At 41.7% G+C, this 22,756-nt stretch overlaps 2 protein-coding genes across 3 annotated transcripts in view; both read left to right on the top strand.

Moving 5' to 3' along the window:
• Positions 1 to 22,756, top strand: part of LOC115590482 (uncharacterized) — an 83,978-nt gene that overhangs the window by 50,905 nt on the left and 10,317 nt on the right. The window lies entirely within an intron of this gene.
• LOC115590480 (deoxyribonuclease-2-beta-like) lies at positions 8,194 to 22,598 on the top strand. The gene is made up of 6 exons (XM_030431846.1): positions 8,194 to 8,306; positions 18,566 to 18,704; positions 18,946 to 19,033; positions 19,290 to 19,457; positions 19,545 to 19,727; positions 21,785 to 22,598. Exons 1-6 carry the CDS (start codon positions 8,212 to 8,214, stop codon positions 22,108 to 22,110), a joined length of 999 nt encoding a protein of 332 aa, XP_030287706.1. The 5' UTR covers positions 8,194 to 8,211; the 3' UTR covers positions 22,111 to 22,598.

Below are 22,756 nucleotides of genomic sequence, written 5' to 3'. Positions count from 1 at the left end.
GTGAGTTATGAGTGAAGACAAAGAGCTGACAGAGAACAGTCTGACCTTACATTTGTTTTTATTATATTCCTTCAGATAATCAGCTGCAGTAAGAACACATTTAAATATAAACAGTTTCAAAATGTCTGTAGAAAGTCTGATGATCAGTCTGAATGAAGACGACACGACTGAACATCTTAGTTTCCTTTAATATTCATCAACACTGCAGTAGATCAGTGTTGTCTTCAGGTGCAGCAGGATGTTTTATACCTGTTGATGAGTGTTGCTGTTTAGATCATATTGAATATGCTCATCCTTTAGTTTCCAGACTTCACATTCAGCTCATTAACATGTGAACGATTGATGGAATGAATCAGGTGATTGGATGAATTACTGCGACTGGTTCTTCTTCACATGACAAAGGAATCCAGAGAACATCTTTAATGTAATGATGAGTTTTACTGATAGAATATTAAAGTCTGGCTTCAGTCTGCTAGACGTTTAAGAGAAAAGAGCTCATTGAGATCGCCAATCGATTCAGTCGAACACAACATTTAATCTTTGGTCAGATCAGCCGATCAGTTTATTATTGACTGTCAGCTGGTAACAAGACCACACCAGCAGAACTGGACCCACTAACACCAGTAGAAGTGGACACAGTGACTCCAGCAGAATTGGATCCACTGACACCAGCAGGGTCGTGCAGAGACCTTTGGAGGGGCAGGTGCTCAAAGTTAAAAGGGGGCACATGGAGCACAAATTTGAAACACCGGACAGAAACATACCTTGTAATGTAACCGGTTGAATGGTTGCAACCCAAATACACAAAGAATGTAACATTGAATCACAACATACCATATGATTGTCCACACCTTATATATATTTGTTAGAGGCCAGTGTAAAGCAAAATTAGTCTGTTTTACCTGATGGGGTACACTGAGCAGCTTCTGTTGAGGGCGTTGGTCAGGAGGCTGCTGCTGCTGATATTGCTGGAGGTGGGCTGTATTGATCCAAGTGCGTAGACACTAAAAAGAGCATGGGAGAGATAGTAGCTAATTAAACAAGTGTTGTGTGATCATGACAAGATGCAAAGATAATTAACATTGAAAATCCTCACTGACCTGCCTTACTGCTGATAGTTTGGAGAAGACTACTTGCTGAGAGACGCTGCAGCCAAGGCTGACTGCTTTAACTAAACAGAACAAGCTGCTCATTCGTAAACTGAAAGGGGAACATTAATTGGGCTGGATACAGCCTATATCCACAAAGCCATAATTCAAGCGGTGCATTAATTTTCAGTTTTAATCAAATTGGAGGACAAAAATTAATCAAGTCTGACACCTCTTTATTTGAATTTCATAGCTTTATTTTTGTTTTCTATCCTCTGTAAAGAAAACCTCAGGGGTGTGTGTTTTTGTTTCTGTCTGTGTCTGTATATGTCTCTCTTTTTCTTTGTTGCAGTTGTAACAGCAACTTCCTGTTGCCCATGCTCTGAAAAATGTCAATGACTTCACAGAGTTTGATTGGAATATCCTTCTAAATTGCCGATAAAAGAAGCTCTGACAACCTCTTCTCTGTGCAAAGGGTGTGAAGTTTTGTTTTTACCAGCTTCAGTTGGAGAAAGAGCGTTCCACAGTTGCTGTAGACACCGGAAGGGTGCCATATGTCTTAAGCAGCTCAGTCAAGTTAGGGAAAACCAGATGTGCATTGTTTTCTTTGACCACTGAAAGAATAGATGTCACATTGATTGGTGAGGGGCATGAGTATGAAGTATGGAAGACCTTAAAGGAGACATATTATGCAAAACTCACTTTTTCGTTGCTTTAGTGTGTGTATTTGCATATCTGGAGTGCCTCCCCACCCCTTAAGAATGATTTTTGACCACTAAGTCAATGTTTTGTAAACGGACGCAGTCAGGAAATGTGTCTCTAAAGGAGCCAGTTGGATTTCACCCGCGCTGTTACGTAACAGAGCGGGTGATTTGAATACTCCCACCCTCATGCTGGATATCTCCTCCCACATTACGCCGGCTACCTGAACGATGATCCGCCATTTCTCGCCTCACTCGTACGCGACAGCCTGACCGCTACCATGTACAACCCGAAAGCCAAGCACTCCTGCTATGTCATGAGATGCATGGATACTCATGTGTCCCTTCATCGCTTCCCTACCAAAGAGGATATCAGAGCGAAGTGGCTAAATTTTATTTTTCAGGGAAACGTCCCAGCTTCAGTGAGCAAAAGTGTTTTTGTCTGTGCCAGTCACTTCACGCCGGACTGTTTCAGCAACCAGGGTCAGTATAAAGCTGGACTGGCAACGAGATTGTTCCTAGAAGATGGATCCATACCCACTGTCCGTGTAAGTATTTAAAAAAAACAGTTTCGTTTGTGTTACTTTGGCCGTTTAGCACATGAGCTAACGCTAACCGTCGATGTAGATATGAGGCTGAACTAAAGTTAAGTTGCAACGTTGGGCTTACTGGTCATATGATTCACTGTAATGTTAATCAGCAGTCTTTTAAAACATTGCACTGAATTGAGAAAATGAATTAGGATATTCATATATGATCGCTTCTAATCGGCCGGTGAACAACTGCTCGGCCGTGAACATGCTAGCTAGCTAGCTGGCTAGCATGTTCAAGGCCGAGCAGCTAGCTCGTATGAAATGGTCTCAGTTGTTCACGGACGGTGGGCTGCGTTAATTTATTATCATGTTGTGCTAAAGGAGGCTAAAGACTTCCTTTGTGTTAGTATTCATGTAACTACGTGTGTAGTGTTAGCTGCTTGCATGAGAGACCCGATCTGAGAATACCAAAACGTTACCTGCAGTATTATTTGAATATGTTGTTAACAAGAACGACTGGTCAGCATGTGCAACGATGTAACGTTATTAATTGGAATTAGTGCATTATGTTGAAACGCAGTACAAACGGATAAACAGACATTACTATGGGGGATACGGAGCTGGCAGACTGTCGCCCCAGCCCGCACTACATCCCCCGTTTCACAACTTGGTTGAAAAATTACTACACACGTGAAAAGTGTATGGCTGTGAGTTAGATGTCGGACAAAATAATGACGTAATAGTTAACGTTATTATGGCGTAGCTGAGAATAAAAGTGCTACATTCCCACTCGTAGCTACCGAAAAAACATTGCGGACTTGCGAAATTTACTCGTGTAACGGGAATAGCATGCTACTTATGTTTACTCAACACAAATCTAGATTTTTATAAGCAGTGAGTTACACATAGAGCGGTCAGCGGTCGACCGTATTTAGTCAGCGACCGTATTTACCGACGTACAAACATACACATTTTTAAGAAAAAAGTAAAATAAAGATCATAACTCACCATTCAGAAACGTCTTGTTGCAGTCTACATTGAGCAACTTATTCGCTAGCTCCTTCTTGTTCAGGGTCTGACTCTGGTTCAAACATGTAAGGTTGGACAGCAAAGTTTCCTCCTGCAGCCATGTTTCTCCCAGGGTTCACGCTCAGTTGTTGTCATGGTAGCATGAGCGTGCCGGCGTCGTCACACCTCCCGGAAGAAGTGGGTGGATTACCTGTGTCTCATTTGCATTTAAAGAGACAGGCACTCAAAACCGACTGTTCTGAACAGGGCTGTTTTGGCAGGGTTATTGAACAGTTATGAACTGCTATTGTGCTTCATCCTTATGGTATTTTGACCAAAGCATGTCACAGACATTTCATTAGGACACCAGGGAACTAGATTAACTTGTAGAAATAGGGTATAATATGACTCCTTTAAGTACTGTCTGCAAATTGTCTTCTTCTTCAATGTTGTAGAACTGGCAGAGTTTTTTCACAGCTTGCAGTGCCTCTGTTGGAATTTTTGCTGTTTTCCAATTCTCTGGAACTGTCAGGCAGTGGAGGGCATTCAGGATCTCCCATGTGGAGTTATCTTCTCCTTTAAAGCATCTCTGAAGCTCTTGTGTCATTGTGTCCACGAAAACGTAATACACTTTAACAAGGTAGTAGTCTTGCAAAGTAGGGAAAGTGTGGTCAGCAGTAGCTGTTGTGGCAATGACCGTGAAACTTGCTGGCATTTTCCTCCTCCTAGCTTGACCGGGAATCTCAGTTGGGGTGTCCAGGCCCACTGATGCAGCCTTCTCTGTAGCCTGTTTATACATGTCCTCAAACTCCTCCTCTGTTCTGCTGTGGGACAGCCTCTGAAAAACTCCATCAACAAGGTTGTATGCTGCAGCCAGGTCTATGTATTTCTGCTGCAAAGCATCAGAGGCCATTGCAGTCACATGGAAGATTGGACAGGTGATCTGCAGACACAGGAAGAATTCAAAGTTGATGCTCTTGACTCATTGACTCATTGCATCACCTGCTGAAGAGTCTGGTGGGTCTTGCTGTGGGTCATTTCCTCAAGAAACTGCATGACAGCTGGGAGGACCTTCCTCAGAGTGTGAAGGGCAGTTTTTCTGCAGGCCCACCGCGTGTCTGACAGCTTATGTAGCTCCAGTGGACGCTGATCAGGGTACATCGTCTTCTGCATTTCAATAAATGCAGAGTGTCGTTTGGATGAGTTGGCCACAAAAGTATAAAGTTTTCCAACTAAGTTGAAAAAGCTGACAAAACAGATGTTAGACTTTGCACTTTCAACTAACACCAGATTGAGGCAATGTGCCTGACAGTGTATGTACAAGGCCTTTGGATTTCTTTTTAGAATTCTTGACTGAAGTCCCTTAAAGCGTCCGCTCATGTTTGCGGCACCATCATACCCTTGACCCTGGATGTTTTCCAACTTCAGATAATTTTCTTCCAGTAGAGCTATCACTACCTTTTCAAGAGCATCTCCACTTGTAGTATGGACGTTACACACCTGAAGAAAGCGCTCCTTGATTTGCATGTTATGCACGTACCTGATAACAAAAGAAACCTGTTCAGTGTGTGCAGCATCTGTGGTTTCATCCATGAGAATTGAAAAGGTTTCGCTCTCTTGGATTTCTTTTTGGATTACTCGTTTGACTGATATGGCCAAGCATCGATCATATCATTCTAACTTCTGTTGGAGAGGAGTGAGACAAGAGGTCTTTTACCAGGTCCCTGCTTCTCTTTTATGGAGTCCAGGTGTAATTTAATTACACTGTCATATTTGCTAAGCAGCTCCACCAACTCTAGGAAATTACCTCGATTTTGGCTTGACAGAGTCTCATCGTCTCCTCTAAGAGGCATGCCCTGTCTTGCCAGGTAAAGAGTGGTGGATAGTAAGCGGGAAAAGATTGCTCTGTTTTTTCTCTTTCTCTGTCTTTAGTAGCTTATGATGCACGATCACCCATTTCAAAAGCTGCCTCCAGTGATCTCTTCTGAAAGTTGTTCCACCTCACCATACCGCACATGTGTGATTCTGAGGCACTGTGCTCTTTAATTCTCTCCAGAGCCTTTCTCCACCGATTAACTCCTTCTGATTTCCATGTTTTGCAGCTTGTGTATTTTTCCTCACTCAAAAAAAGACGGCAGCTGAAACAAAACATGGCATCAAGACTTGGGGAGTACTCTAGCCATGTGTTGTTCTCATACCATTTCTTTTGAAATGACCGCCCCTCTTCATTTTTTGGAAAGGATGAGAGCACTGGTTGACAGGGTCCAGTACTGTTGCACAACTGAATGAAGGCCTCATCATATTTGATGTTTAATTGCAGGACATGGGCATTTGGGTGGATAAGTCCAAGTAGGTGTGAGAATGTTTGCCTCCCTCTGGTTTCAGTCTCCTCCTGGCTAGCTGCTCCCTCCACCTCAGCATTCTGTGTGGGCTCCTCAATAACCTCTGTCTCCTCCTGGCTTTCTGTTCCCAGCAAACTCTCATTTCTCTGAGGCACAGTGTCTTCCTCTTTCTCTCCTTCCATCTCCTCATCTGACCTATCATCACTCACTCCCTGTCCATCTGGAAACAAGGCACAATTTGCTCTTGGATTAATCTAATTAACACCTCTTACACCTAATTAATAATCAACCCACCATACATAATGATAGATAATGTAACAGAACAACAACATTGAAATTGTTTTTTTAATTGTTTTCTCTGACTGAATACCTCTGCAATATAAGTAGCTGGTACATGTGTCATTCTTACATTTTGTGCTCTTTTTCATCCAGCTGGTGAGGGATCCAGTGCCTTTCGCAGCCTCACGCAGCTCCTTTATTTTTTTCTTTAACCTCCTCTCCTTATGAGGCATCTCTGCAGAATGAAATATGATCCTCAAACTACAATCTGATGCACATAAAACACACACACACGCACACACACACAGTGACATTTCATACCTTATAAAAAATTGTACTGTATAGCCACAAATTTAATCCATTTGTGCTTTTATTCAGTTTGACTATCGACATCGCACAAGACAGCAAGGTCCTAATAGTAATATAATTTGTATGCATATTATATCTAATTTGTATGTAAATATTATAAACAAACAAGTACTGATACGTTTAATGAGAGGTTGAGATAATCAAAATTCAAATTCTTCTGTTATTGTTGTATTTATACTGTAATAGTCCAAAATTATGTGAATATGCATATTGCATAGTTTTAATGAAATAACATAGTCTATGCCTCATTGCTTCTACAAACATAAGAAAAAACAGCTTGACAGTAAAATAGCACATGATATCTCTCTAATGCACGTTGCCCATGACAAGAGAAACATACAGAAACAAAAAAAAAAGCCTTACATACTTTTCCCCCACAGCACGCTGTGTGTGGTTAACTAGCGGCTATAACTTGTAAGAGGTGTGTGTGCAAAGTTGGACGACACAGAGAATGCTCATTGCTCACTTCGCTTCATCAGTCATCTTGCAAAAATACACCGTGCACAAACGATGACCGCTGAAAAACCTACTCACTGGACCAGTTGTTTACCCCCTCGGGTTTTCTTCGACTAGCAGCGTCTCTAGCAGCTTTGCGATTAGCAGCAGGGCATGTCTGGGCACGTCATTGCAGTGACGGCAGAGTGAGGATCATGTTACCGACCAAGGTAGATCTAAATTATTATTATTTTGTTTTTATCATTTTGGGCCACACAGACAGACTTTCACACACACACACACATACAAAAAAAAAAAAAACTGCTTTGACAAAAAGGCACTTTGGGCATCAAAGGGCAAAGGGCAGGTGCTCCAGCACCCTCCGCACCGCCCCCTCTCCACGTGCCTGGACACCAGTAAAACTGGACCCACTGACACCAGTAGAACTGGACACAGTGACTCCAGCAGAATTGGATCCACTGACTCCAGTACTCAGATCCAGTTTGACAGTTTGTTTAATATCTGAAGTGACTTCATGCAAAATGACTGAGAGCCGTTAGTACAGGTAATAAACTAAACAGCTGTTACTTACGACTATCAGTCTGTTCAGAAACAGTCAGCTGTTATCTGAGAGGCAGCACACTCACACACCGTACACACACACACACACACACACAGCTGCCATAAAGTCACACACATCATATAATATGTGTGTATATAAGTGAGCGTCCCATCAGGAGAAGATCAGTTCGTCTTCAGGTCGACTGACGGTGAGTCTGCTTCTGTACATGTCTGAGTGATGAAGATGATTCTGTGTGATGAAGATGATTCTGTGTGACGAAGTTGATTCTGAGTGATGAAGTTGATTCTGAGTGATGAAGATGATTCTGAGTGATGAAGTTGATTCTGACTGATGAAGATGATTCTGAGTGATGAAGTTGACTCTGAGTGATGAAGATGATTCTGTGTGATGAAGATGATTCTGAGTGATGAAGATGATTCTGAGTGATGAAGTTGATTCTGAGTGATGAAGATGATTCTGAGTGATGAAGATGATTCTGAGTGATGAAGTTGATTCTGAGTGATGAAGATGACTCTGAGTGATGAAGTTGATTCTGAGTGATGAAGATGATTCTGTGTGATGAAGATGATTCTGAGTGATGAAGATGATTCTGTGTGATGAAGATGACTCTGAGTGATGAAGATGATTCTGTGTGATGAAGATGATTCTGAGTGATGAAGATGATTCTGTGTGATGAAGATGACTCTGTGTGATGAAGATGATTCTGTGTGACGAAGTTGATTCTGAGTGATGAAGTTGATTCTGAGTGATGAAGATGATTCTGAGTGATGAAGTTGATTCTGAGTGATGAAGATGATTCTGTGTGATGAAGATGACTCTGAGTGATGAAGATGATTCTGTGTGATGAAGATGACTGTCGTGTTTCAGGGAGTCATGTGGACGCTCGTCCTCTTCGTCGCTGTGCTCTGCTGTGGATCAGAAGTTTCTGGGATCAGCTGTAAAAATGAAGCTGGTGTTGATGTCGACTGGTGAGATGACGTTCAGAGTTTCAGTCAGGTTTATTTGTAAGGTCCAACATTACATACAGCGTCAAATATTACAATAATATTAATGATCAAATAATATTTAATCAAAAGGTCAAATGTGAAAGAAAAGAGTAGTAAAAGCCGACCCGACAATATTGTGGGATGCCATAAATACGGTGGCCCTGAAGGGCAAACGACAATGACAAAAAGAAAAACACAACCACATTAACAAAAACACATCAACATTAACTTCTACCGGAAAAGGTAGATACCTTCTATGACACGGATCAATGCTGATTGGATGAAAGCACATCCGTCTTTCTAACAGGTGGGAAGTGCTGCTTTACGCTACACCTGGGGGGTATTCCAGAAAGCGGGTTTTGTGAAAACTCTTAGTTTGTTAACCCTGAGATGAGGGAAATTCAGTTTTCAGTTCCAGAAAGAGAGGTAACTTAAACTCTTGCTTTGTTACTGTGGTAACTGACTCTGTGAACAGAACCTGCTCACTGGCAGGTTTACCTGAAGAAACCCTGAGTGTGACGGAGCTGTCTGACAGCGGCTGTCCTTCCCTTCTCAGTCCGATCATGTTGAAGCAGAAATAATTCACATAGTTTTACACCAGGAGGAGAATTTAGATTCATTTAGATGAGCTCTCACTCCCTGACGAGGACTGAACTGAACGGTAGACCGCTTCTCATCTGTCCGTCATTTATGTTCTCTGGCTGCACAGCGAATATCAGGCAACACGTCATCGCTGACGTGCTCTCAGATCTGAACAATCCTCTTCGTTTTTTGTTTTTTTTGTTTTTTTTGTTTTTGTTTTTTTTAAATCACTTGGCAGGTTAATCAATCACCTCCCAGCAGCCAGAAAAAGAGAAATAACTCATATTTATTTTTGGCTTTCATTATTTCCCACAGATAACTACGAAAGTAACCATCAGTATAGCCTATTGTATTTTTTCTAACAACGTAATTTCAAAGTCTGTGTTTCTAGCTGCATTGAGTGTAAGATCAAATGATTCCTAGTTGAATCTGTAGGTGTAAGTGTGTGTCTGCCTCTAATGTTGGGTCCTCGGGGGTGAGTGACGCCCTCAGCCTCTGGTCACCCAGCGACCTGACTCAGGACCAGCTCCTCTGCCTCTGTCGAGCGTGCTGCAGGTGGAGGTGAGCACCACTTCATGTTCAACTACTCAGCAGGATGTTGGGACACAGATGTGTGTTCAACAGCATCTGTTGGTGGTAAAAGCTACTACAAGTTAAAATATCCACTGAATAAACTTTTACTTTGTTTAATATGTGAAATAAAACCAAAGTGAGGAGCCATCGTGAGACTGTTTCTATGTCATTTTCAGCTGATTTAAATAAAATAAAATAGCCTAAAATAAAATTAAATAAAACACTGAACAACATTCAACCACTTCCTCAAAAGCTAATATAAAAGAAAGTGATGTTAAATCCAAAACGAAAAGACGACCGCATCTAAAACTCTGTCAGTGATTTTTATTACGGCCGTAGCCGTGTTACTTTTTTTTTCTCCCAAAAAATGTCTGCTTCCTGTTTTTTCCCCTGTTGCCATGGTGAATCACAGTATCGAAGCTCCATTGATGATGTTTTTTTACTCAGAGTTAACTCATAATTCAACTCAGAGTTAACATACTCAGAGTCGACTTAAGTTACTCAGATCAGCTGTTCTGGAACTGAAAACTCAGAGTTTCACTTCACAGGGTAAGTCAACTCAGAGTTCAGGTTTTGACTCAGAGTTTGTTAAACTTGCTTCCTGAAACAGGGCCTAGGTAGTTCAGGGTTAACATGTAAGGTAAACATGGATTCCATTGACGAAGTTATCATGGATTATTTTGATGGGGACATATGAGGTGACAGTTGCTATGCTGTCAACCTTTCATAGCATAACAATGAGTGTTCACACTTTGAAGACACATTTAAGAGAAGCAGGGTCGAGTAACTGCGGTCAAGCCAGCCGTGGTTCGCGTTTGCCTGGTCAAATCTACTAACATTTACGGTAATTGTAGTGAAGCTGCTCTGAAGAGCTGCTGGTAGTGACTGTGGGTCAGACTGCAGTCTCACAATCAGACCCGTGAACCAGGCACGTGCACACATAAGGCCCAAAGGGTGCTTGAGCCCCTGCCCTTTTTACCTCCTATTATAAAGTGCCCTTTCTGTGTGTTTTTTAATGAATACATAAGTTCCTGTTGTGCAAAGGGATGTCAAAAAAACTAGTGGTATAAAAATGCCACTGTTATCTACCGTACGTATTTCCTCGTAATATGGTGTTGTGCGTGTGTGTTGAGCCTAAAGCCGCTTCTCTGTCCGCTGTGGCTCCGCTCTCTCTCTCTCTACGAACTGTCGCTACTTTCAAATTAAAAGCCCCCCGCTAAGAACCCAGTTCTAAACACCAATGGGGTGCAATGTAAAGCTCTTATTTTGAAGACAAAGAAAGAGAGAGAGGTTCTGAACATCATGAGGGAACAGTTCTCCCAGATGGAGATAGAGCTGGTACAGCTCAGGGAGCAGCTGGACCAACAGCAGCCTAACTCTCCCTCCTTCCAGGATACCCAGACCATCTTCAGGAGAGAACAGGAGGACATACTCAACACTCGGTTGAGAGAGTTTCAGCAGGTCAGAGCCAGTCATAACAGACAGCTGGACTACCTCAGTGAGGAGGTGAAGCAACTGAGAAGCGACAGAGACAGCTGTAAGGCAGAGATAGCAGCACTAAGAGAAGAACTACTGGAGAAGGACAGAACTCTGCTCAGTCTACAGGAGAGCCTGAGAACACAATGCTGTCTACCCACAGCTACCCCTCAGAGCCAGACCATCCCCACCGGAACCAGCCCTGCACCCGCTCAGCCTCCACACAGCCCTACCCCTGGGAGCTCACCCCACCTACCTCAACAAGCTTCGGCCTCCAGCCACAGCCATGCTCACACCCCAGCACCAGTGGATTCAACTCCACACTCCACTGAGACTGCACAGGCACACAGAGGCAGAAGGGCTGAAATCATCCTGCTCATGGACTCCAACGGGAAGTTTCTAGATGAACATACTCTTTTCCCAAGACACAGAGTCGAGAAGATCTGGTGCCCTAACACCCAGAGAGCCCTGGAGCTCTTGACCGTGGCTGAGCTGGGATCCCCCAGCCACATAATCATCCACACAGGCACCAACGACCTAAAGTCCCAACAGGAGAGAGTGGCAGACTCACTCAGGAGAATTATTGAAAAAGCCTCCACCACCTTCCCAACCAGCAAAATCATCATCTCCACCCTCCTGCCAAGAAGAGACCTCCCATAGCTCCTAGACACCACCAGCCCAGATTAGCAGCAAGGATACCCAGAACACCCCGGCCCTCGCAAGATCACCAGCATCACCAACACACCCCGCAACCAAGTCAACACAGACCCCCACAACCTAGACCCCCTCCCCCCCGCCTACTTCCAGCAGTACAGCCAGCTCTACAGGCACCCCAGCCTACTGGACAGAACTATGCTGAGGTTGTGAGAGGAGCGGCACCCCCACCCCCCACTGGTGACCTCAGGGAGATACAGTACATGCTACACCTGCTCTGCTCGAACCTCATAGCTAAGTAATAGATGAGCAGAGACAGAATCGTGAAATGTTTGCGATAAACTCATATACATACATACATACATACATCATACATCACACACTCTAAACTATCCCCCCACATCTCTTATTTAATCGAATTTAATTGTTTATTTCTTGTTTTTGGTAATTTATTATTTGTTTTAGTGTTTATCTTATTTTTAAAACAGAACACATTCAAAAATGAAATCATTTCAAATAACATGTTGGAACATTCAAGGCCTTAGATCATCTGCTTTTGGATTAAAAAGCCAAAATCCAGATTTTATTAGAGAAGTAAAAGACTCTGATATGACCGTCTTACAAGAGACATGGTACAGAGGAGACAGTTCCACTGGTTGTCCTTACGGTTTCGTCGAGATTATTATTCCATCAATTAAACTCCAAACAGTAGCCCAGGGTAGGGACTCAGGAGGCATGATTATTGGTATAGATCAGAACTAACCCATTCAATTCAAATTATCAAAAAAGTAGAATCCTATATTTGGCTGAAAATTAACAAAGAAATAAAATGTGCAGACCAACATGTCTACCTATTTGCTATTTACATACCCCCCTCAGAATCTCCATACTACAACGAAGATATTTTTTCCACTCTAGAGGGGAAAATAAACCAATTTAAAACTTTAGGAAATGTGCTCTGTGGGGACCTGAATGCTAGAACTGGAGAGAAAGCTGAAACTATAAACATCCAGGGAGATCAGCACTCAGGCCTACCTGGAGAAACCTGCTTTCCTCTCCCCGAACTCCCCCCAAGACACAAGCGGTACCCAGCTTTTACAGCTCTGCCGCACGCTGGGTCTGTATATAGTCAATGGTAGGTTACGAGGAGACTCTCTGGGCCGTTACACATTTAGTTCAGCTCTTGGCAGTAGTACGGTAGACTATGCAATAACAGATCTGGACCCAATGTCTGTCAGAGCTTTCACAGTCTACCCACTCACACCCCTCTCAGACCACAGCAAGATCATCTGAAGAGGGAACACAGTAACTATGAGGCCTCTAAACCCAGTGAACTGTACAACACCCCACATTCATACAGATGGAAACCAGACAGCATGGAGAGCTACCCAGAGGCATTTGAAAATTCCAAAATCCAATATTCAATCGATTTATTTCTTTCTGAAATATTTCCCCATGATAATGATGGTGTAAACACTGCTGTGGGCAAAATTAACGCAATTTTTTTTTTTAAGTTATCACACTTGAAATCATCTAATCATAAACCAAAACAAACACACAATAACAAATGGTTTGACAACGACTGCAAAAATATAAGGAAGTTATCAAACGAAAAACATAGAGATCCAAATAACCAAAATATTCGCCTTCATTACCACGACACCTTAAAACAATATAAACACACACTGAGAGCAAAGAAAGACAAACACAGCAGAACCCAGCTCTCTGAAATAGAAGAAACTTTAGAGTCAAACCAGTTCTGGCAGCAGTGGAACACACTAAACAAAACACAACGAGATCAAATGGCAATACAGAATGGCAGCATTTGGATGAATTATTTCACTGAATTATACAGCAATTTTGCAAAGAACAGTGACCAAAACAAAACACATGCCAAGTGGAAAACTTTAGAATTAGTAATCAAAGACAACTTAAACCCTCTAGATGCTTCAATAACAGAGCAGGAACTGACGGAAAGCATCCAATCCCTGAAAGCTAAAAAGGCCTGTGGAGTCGACAGCATCCTAAACGAAATGATCAAATATTCTGACCATAGGGAGTAGGGAGAGAGCTGTCTCATCAGAACTTCACCACACACGTAGATGAGACGTGACAGTGGAGCGACTTGAACCTTTGTCAATTATAAACCATCAACATAACTTCCTTGTCGGGGCTAACAAGTCGCCTTCCACCGTGCTTAAATAAGAGTCATATTTCAGAAGAATGTCCATTTGTTAAGCTAACTGCTTGTTAATGAGAGTTAATAATAATCTGACAGCTGTCTGTGTGGCTGTTTATCTTGCCACAAATCTTAAACTTGTTCCAGATATTGAGTTTACTGTGACTTTGCTGTTTTAAACATTGTTGTTCCTACTAACAGTCACAGTAGTTATTTCTTGGTTTTGTCACATTTTTAGATGTGTAGCCTGTATTTCTAGTTTGCACTTGCCCTCCAATAAATAACCTAATAATAAACCAGTGTTTTAATACTTTTTAAGAACCGCAGCTGAATTACATGTCTTCTAAACCTCAGTATTTTGATGATGTTAATAAACTCATGTTGACAATAATATGTTGACACAAATGAAATGGCAGTTACATATCAGTCACAGCTACACAGGATACACAGTTAATAAGTTAGCTTTCTATAAGTACTTTGTTTACTAATTTTAAGTTAATCTACATATTGTGTTATAAAGGCCTGAAAAAAAATGTTGGCGTGCGCAACGCGTGTGCACGTACTGCCCGTTTCTGACTTTGAGCCCCTGCCCCTCTACAATCATGTGCACGTCCCTGCCGTGAACATTACGATACTTTTACAGTCATTATTTTATTTTATGTCATTATTGTATGAGTGTTTCTAAATTCATTGGACCTGCCATCGATCGGTAGTATTCAAAATGATAGGCTAACGGCCGATATTACAAAGGAAGAGGTAAATGATGCAATTAGTACATTAAAAGAATAATAAATCTCTGGGCAGTGATGGCTACCCCGCAGAGCGGTATAAAATGTTCAAAGATGAGCTCACACCACTGCTCTTGGCTTCTTTTAATTGGACACTCCAAAACAATAAAATACCTCCATCCTGGACTGAAGCAATCATTACAGTCATCAACAAACAAGGAAGAGACAAAGAGCACTTGTGGAAAGTACAGACCAATCTCGTTGCTAAATGTGGATTATAAAATAAACACAACAATTATTTCAAAACGATTGAATACTTTCATAACAGAAATTATAGAGGAAGATCAAACAGGATTTATAAGCGGAAGGCAATCGCAGGACAATATCAGAAGAACTTTGCATATCGTAGATGAAGCACAACAGTAAAAACAAAACATTATATTAGTAAGCATCAATTTTTGTATCAAGTGCTAGAACAATTTGGATTTAACAGTAAATCAGTGCAATGCATAAAGACTCTATATCAACAACAGGCCACCACCAAAATTAAAATAAATGGAAGTCTGACTGACAAAATTAATTTGCAAAGATCTACCAGACAGGGTTTTTGCCTATCACCCACTTTGTTCGCTCTTTTCATAGAACTGCGCTGGCAGAATCAGTCTGTCAGAATGAAGAACTGGAGGGAGTAATGGTGAACGGAACAGAACACAAAATGGGACTTTTTGCTGATGATGTCATAGCCTTCTTAGAACAACCGAACAAATCACTCCCTGTACTGATCGGACTTTTAGAAACGTACAGGCACCTCTCAGGATGAAGAGATTCAGGATTTATATCATCTTAATTGGAACCTAAAGAAAATAAAATATCTGGGGGTCTCCATCACTAAAGGATTATCTAAACTATATAAAGAAACTTATGACAATATTAGCCAAGAGATACAAAAAAGAAAACACTGGAAAATGGGCCACTCTGTTGCTAGATTTTAACTCGAGAATTGAAATAATCCAAACGAATGTGATACCTAGGCTCCTCTATTTATTTCCCTCTCTACCAGTAGAGGTTCCTCAAACCCAGTTTGTGACCTGGAACAGAATAACATCAACGTTTATCTGGGCAGGTAAAAAACCTAGAATAAGGTTTGAAACTCTCCAGCTGCCAAAAGACAGAGGGGATATGGGTCTACCAAGACTGAAAGAATATTACTTTGCAGCCCAGCTGAGATATTCACTCTGCTGGTGAAAACCAGACAGCAAAGTGGAAAGAAATGGAGAAAGCGTTTGGAGGATACCCAATTCAGAATGTGATCAGAGATAAAGAAACATACAATGAAATTAAAAATAAAATTGACTCCATTACATTGTTTGCTCTGGAATTATGGTATAGAATTATTAAAAATGAAATCAATCAAACCAGCCAGTTATGACAAGGGATTCAAACAGTGGGAAATTAAAGGAATTACGGCATGGTGCACTCTAGAGAAAAAGATGGGGGGCTGGAGAGTTTTCAGAACATGAGGGTCAAATAGGATCTGAGTAAACATGAATTCTACAGGTACTTACAACTAAGAGATTATAACAATAAAGAAATCAAGACGGACCCCTCCATGGAAGTGAATGGTGTGATACAAACAATAATTAGTATTTACAAGTACACCAAAATTAGGTTGATATCAGCACTGTACCAAAAATTGACAATAAACAAGAATACAACTCATTATATAAAAGAAAAGGGAATCAGAGTTCAACATAGAAATTTCAGACAAAGATTTGCTAAATATGTGGAAAATACATCAAACATCCACCAATTCGAGGATACGGAGAGTTCCCTTGGAGAAATTTGGTCAGATTCTTTATCATGCCCAAGGTCAAGAGTAAATATTTGAGTGTGAATCTATCATGCTGGAGAGAATGTGGAGCATTAAGCTCAGATCATGCACATGTATTTTGGAAATGAGATAAGGTCCAACTGCTTTGGAGGACGGTACATACAACTCTGCAAGAGGTGTTAAGATATGAGATCCCTCTGAGCTGCAAGGATCTCTATTTGTGTAATCTCACAGAGGAAAATGTACATTGTACATACATACATGCAGGGGAGGTACCTGGTAAAAATACTGTTAATAGCTGGTAAAAAAGCTATCACAAGGAAATGAGGTAGAGTGGATCCTCTGACTCAGGAACAATGGATGGAGATAATAGAGGAAATCTAAGTAATGGAAAAATTGACACGTCGCTTAAGATTGCAAGAAACACAGCCGGAGGACAAATGGCTGAAATGGAAATTTTTCAGGACCTTGAACAGCGACAAAGAGTACTGAAAGAACATTAGATACAGAGGATGAAACTGAGAGAACTAATGAATGAACAAGAAGGAATGCAACTCCCAACAGGACTGTATTTTATTTTTGTTTTCTAGTGTGGCTTTGTTTGGTTTCGATATTGTCGGATGTGGTGTTTACATGTACAAAATGTGAAAAATCATTTTCGGGGGCAGGTGCTCAGTGAAAAATAAGGGCACTTTATGCGGCATGTAGAACTGACGGCTGCCTTATTATAGCATCTGGAGATTCATCTATCTCAACTTCTTTGCTGGTAGATGGCCTACTGCTTCCCTGCTGTAGCTGCCTAGAATAAAATAATAATAGTTTTAGTAATAGCCTATTTTTTAAGGTTGAATATAGCCTATTAAGGTAAATACAAGATTACTGCAAGTCTTGTAACAAAGAAATAACTTGTTATCATATAAATCTAACTGCACAGTAAAAGTCCCTCACGTTGGTGAACGTGATTCACTCACTCATGATTCGCGTCGCTGAGGACGTGATTCTCGTTCACGTACTGTGCCGAAAGTGGTGCTGTGTCACTCACTCACTCAGGGCAGAGGAGTTGATTCACGTTCAGTAACCGTACTGCTAAAACTAGCGCTGTGTTGCTAACATCTGTGTAGCATCATGTTAAGTGATTTTACTGTGCACAAAGGACACTTTCACTTTAGTTTTAGTGCATGTATACCACTCAAAGCAGCACTGCGTCTCCCGCGAATAATCGTGTACTATAGTCCGTGAACGCACCGTCCCTCAGTAAGTGAACGTGAACCTCAGGGCTGATTAATGAACTGAATGATGGATCGTTTGGCTGCTTATCAGTTCAGGGAGTTGGAGAGCACTGAACGATTCGGTGAACGAATCTTTTGAACGAATCATTTTAATGAACGGATTCTAGAGATTCAGTACAGTAAAAAGAACTGCCGTTCCCATCTCTACTGTGCACTGTCTGCTGCTACAACGCGCCTCCGTTTGTGTCCGCTCTGCGCGTTCACGTTGACAGAGGTGTGCGCGGGGTGGGGTGGAGGTAATATTAATTGGGGCAATATTATCACACGCTTTTAATCGACGAGCACTTATTGATGATCATGTAAGCATGGGCCACAAAAAAAAAAAACTTTCAAAAGGGCACTTGCTTGGTCCAGAGGGCAAAGGGCAGGTGCTTTAGCACCACCTAGTGTCTACCTGTGCACGCCACTGGTCAAATGTGAACAGAAGTGAAGTGTGAGAAACGCAGATCTCCTCTCGGTGCATCATTATCTATAATTACTCAGTTTATGATTAGATATTTAAGATTCCACTAAACAGATAAATTATAAACGAGTTCTGCAAAAATCAAGAAACATAGCAAGAAAACTTGATGACATGAATATTAGAAATACAAAATATCTACATTTTATCTGTTTTTCGGAACCAACCTGACCCAACCAGACTCCTCCAGACCCAATCTAAAAGGGGGCTGACCTGACTCCACCAGCCAGACCTGTCTTGACTGTACCCGATCCCACCCCACCCGACCTGACTCAACCCAATCTCACCTGACTTGACCCTACCTGACCCGGTCTGTCCTGTTCCTAACCGGACCAACGCAAACATTTGAACCATTAAATGTTTTATCAGGTGTTTAATTATTGATAGTTTGGTCTTCACAGTTTGGTTGTCACGGTGTCTTCTGATCTGCACAGACTGATTATTTTCTTCTCTTCATTGATTCTAACAGGTTCATTTTGTACAAGCTGCCTGATAGTTTTGATTATTATTACATTGATCCAGCTACAAAAAAAGCAGAACTGAGCAAGAATCCCATTAACCATCAGAATAGTGTCCTGGCTCAAACTCTGGCACCGTACTTCAATCTGGTAAGAGCCTTTTTCTGATCTGATCGATTTGGCATTAAATCCTCACACTGACTCGTAGGAGGTTCTGGTGCTGATGATGAGGTCATTCTGAAACATGTAAATCACTATCACACCTGTCAACTCAGTTTATTTATAAGCACCAGTTCATAACCAAAGTGATCTCATGAGCAGGTCTCGACCAGTCAGGAGAGTCTGTGTTAACACGAGTCTTTGTGTCCATCTCCCTCTGTATGCTCTGTAGAAACCAGGTACTGAAGATGTTGGATATATTGCCTACAATGATCAACCTCCTACATGTAATGCATTGAACAAATATGGCCACAGCAAAGGTTGGTGGAAATAACGTCTTTATTATTACTTCATGTTAAAACAGGCAGATTTTCCTTCTCATGTCTTTAGTTAAAGACACAAACATACATTGTGGTCAGGAAACTGTCCTGTAGCTCAGTTTCTGTTGAAGAGGACACTCGCTGTGTTCTTCAGCTGCTGGCATGAGCTCATGTTTGTAGACTAACAGTAAAGTCACTCCCTCCAAATGAAACCAACTAAACTTGCTAAAGCGAACTCACTGTTGATGTTTCCCAGGTTTCGTCATGATTGACAAAGACAAAAACTATGGAATCTGGCTCTTACACAGCACACCAAGATTTCCCTACAAAAAAGAAAGCAACAGTTTTTACCCTGACAGTGGGGAAACAAATGGGCAGACATTCATCTGTGTAACATTCCCTTATGCCACGTTCCAAGCCATAGGTAATGTACCAGGTCAAGTCTTTATCCTGTATTTACATCATAATCAAAGTCTTCACAGTTTGAGCTGAAATGTTTTTCTGTTTTCAGGTGAACACCTTCAGGATATCAACATTCACTCATTTGATCATTACCTCCCACCTTGGGTTCATCACAAGCTCCGCAAAGCTGCAGATATGTTCCGTGAGCCAGAAGTCCCAAAAACAACGTTCAGGAACTTGAAATCAAAAAGTGGAAATGACTTCAGAAGTTTTGTGCAAGACCAGAATGAAGGTGAGATTAATATATTTGGAATACATGTAAAACAAAAAAAAAAACACAAACGCTTCATTCAAGAGGCTCCTTCAGTTAACCCTGGTCCACTGCAGCTGCCCAGGTCCAAGTCTGACCTGTGGCCATTTGCTCTTCTCGTTCATCCTGTTTCCTGTCATCTCTCAGCTGTCATATGGGATTAAGCCATGAAAGGCCAAAAAAACATAACTAACACCCTCGGTTCTGACTGGCTGGTGGTGCGTCGCTGACTTTCAACCCTGTGGGAAAGCATTCACCCTCACAGAGTTGTTAAAGTCACATGTGAGTCGTTGGGTTCAGGTGAGCCCAGGTGTGAATGTTGTTCAGCTGTCTGTGGAGAGAACTCAGTTCTGTATTTTAGGTGGTCATCAGTGATGTTTTAGTCCACCTCCTATGTTCAAAGACAGCCGTTCCGGTTTGTCATAGATGGATTCTTTTACTCCTCTTTCACACCATCTGTCTTCTCTGGACAACATGTTCACATTGTTGTCCTCACAGGAATGATGTGTCAGTTCAGTTCAATTCAATTGGCTTTATTGGCATGAGGTAACACTGGTTGAAATTAGCTAATGCTAGCCGCTGATAAACAGATAGTTTGTCCAGTCACCTGCCAGGCATCGTTTGAAAGTGCCCGTCCTCTTCGAGACTGTTTCTTCTCAGATCTCAGTTCTGTGTAACAAACCATCTGAAGCGTCAAGTTATGGTTGAGTAACTGATCTAACATCTGTCTGGGCCTGTACTCAGGTGCAGTGGACTGCTTGAACAGTTGTTACAAGATTTGTTAATAAACATAAATTCCTCTTTGGGCTGAAATAAAAACATTTTTCTGGGGAATTGTGTTTGTATCACAACATGTTTTCCATTGTAGCATGTAAACATTTGTGGGGGACAGGATTTCATTGTATGATGAACGTTCATATAAAAACTCTAGTGGACTTTACCATTTAAGGCAGCGAAACCACCGTCTTCTATCTCTTTTCTCTTCAGCAAAACAAGATTTACCCTTCGATCTGCCATCAATGGGTGAAGATCCACAATTGAATTTGTTTATGGGATTTGACCTGTAGTCTGTTAATGAGACGTCATGTCCATTAGTTCGGTAACAAAGGCAGCCTGAACTCAGTCTGCTGCTCTGTGTTCACTCCAGCCCTTCTCACACAGAGACACCACATTAAATCTGCAGTGAAGGCTCGCCATTTCTCCGCCTTTGATTGTTCACACTGAACCAAGTAGCGCCGGCTTTAAGCTGCACCAGTGGGTCAGTTCATACAGCACGCCGCACCAAAAGAGGCGTGAAGGTACACATCATCAGCTCTGTGTTTTTGGTGGTGTGTCCTCCTGTTAATGGAAACCTGTACCAGCTGGTGTTTATAATCATATGGATGCTGTTATAATGTGTAGTGATTGAGATACTGACCCACCAAACATCCTGGAAAGTGACAAAGTTACATGTTTCACTCTAAATTACATCATAATCACCATCAGTAAACAGTAAACCTCTTTCTCTCAGGTTTCCTGCACAGACATGAGTTCAGTATTGATTTGAGGGGGAGACGGTGTTTGTTTGTCGCCACAGTATCAAGACGTCAGCTCGTGTGCTTGAAGGTGGGGCAGCTGCAGCTTTGCCCTACTCCAGAGCAGGGCCTTCGCTGGCTCGGCTTAACTCGGCGCAATAAAAGCAGCAATGGAAAAAAGCTAATTGCTGCAGCTCGGTTTGACTCGGCAAAGCCAGACGTGCTGGTAGAAAAATGTCACCAGGCTCCTGAGCGATGCTGCCTGCAGCAGGGACACAAGGTCCTGCTTCAAACTCAAGTTTAGTTAGCACCAGCCGCTGTTGCACAAAGCCTGAGATATGTGACTTTGACAGGACAGGACATTAGTACAACCATAAAACATGCAGCCAAAGACAGAACAGGAATGTTGATGTCTCCCTGATGTTATTTTCAGGTATCAGCTGGTTGAATGTTCTTCATTCGCTGGATATCGCATTACTGACTGCTGTTTGCTGGTTTTGTGTGTTTTCATTCTGTGTCCTGCAGCAGGAGATCTGTACGTCACCATTGGAAAGAACATCGGTACCGTGGATGCTCAGACCTGGTGTTCTAAGACATCACATGACACAGAGGTCGAAAATGTGAAGTGCATCAGTATTGTTCCGGGGAGATCCTGGGGGCCTACGAAAGATCATTCCAAGTGGTGCGTGTCTAGAGAAAATGACTGGACGTGTTTTGCTGATTTAAATAGAGATCAAGAAAGACGAGGGGGGGCACTGTGCATCAACAACAAGGGAGTGAAAAACATATTCAGGAGTTTCATTGATTGTTCTAAAGCGCAAACACTCACCATAACATTGAAATCATTCTGACCTGGTTATCCTGTAACTCCTGGTGGTTCTGTTCTGTTTTTTTCTTTGACCAACTTTGAAAAGTTCTGTTTAAATCAGTTGTACATTTGTGAGTCTCTGATGAATCCTGCTGAAAATGAATCAGCTCACGAGGTGTAAACTAACAAAATCATCAGTAACATTTGTGTAAAATGTCTAAATTATTGAAACATCATCAAACATTTGTTCCATTATAATTATAATGGAACAAATGTTTGATGATGTCTTTTTAGAAGAGTTTGACAGGATATGATGATGAAATGTGAAGCTGTCTTTAAAAAACATTATAACTGATGAGTCAGTTAGTTCTGGGGATGTATTGATGAATTTAATTGATGAGAAGTCAGAATGGATCAGAACCAGTCTGTTAGAGGAAACAAAGAGCTGATGTGTTTGCCTACATATTCCACTGTGTGATGATGACATGTCAACCAATCAATAATCAATCACATTAAAGGTCAGTGAACTGAGCCGACGTCCGTCTGTCTCCTTTTGATTCCCAGTAACACTAGCATCAAGTGTAAACTGGTTTTATAACTGATCCGCCATCAGAGTTCATTCAGTCTTCAGCAGAAATCAAATATAATTTTATCAGATTTTAACTTGTGTTCCTTTTCTGACACACTGG

The sequence above is a fragment of the Sparus aurata genome, chromosome 10, assembly GCF_900880675.1.
Source record: "Sparus aurata chromosome 10, fSpaAur1.1, whole genome shotgun sequence".
In the NCBI taxonomy this organism is placed as follows: domain Eukaryota; kingdom Metazoa; phylum Chordata; class Actinopteri; order Spariformes; family Sparidae; genus Sparus; species Sparus aurata.
Note: the sequence above shows the minus strand (reverse complement) of the source record. Positions and strands in the feature narration are given on the sequence as shown.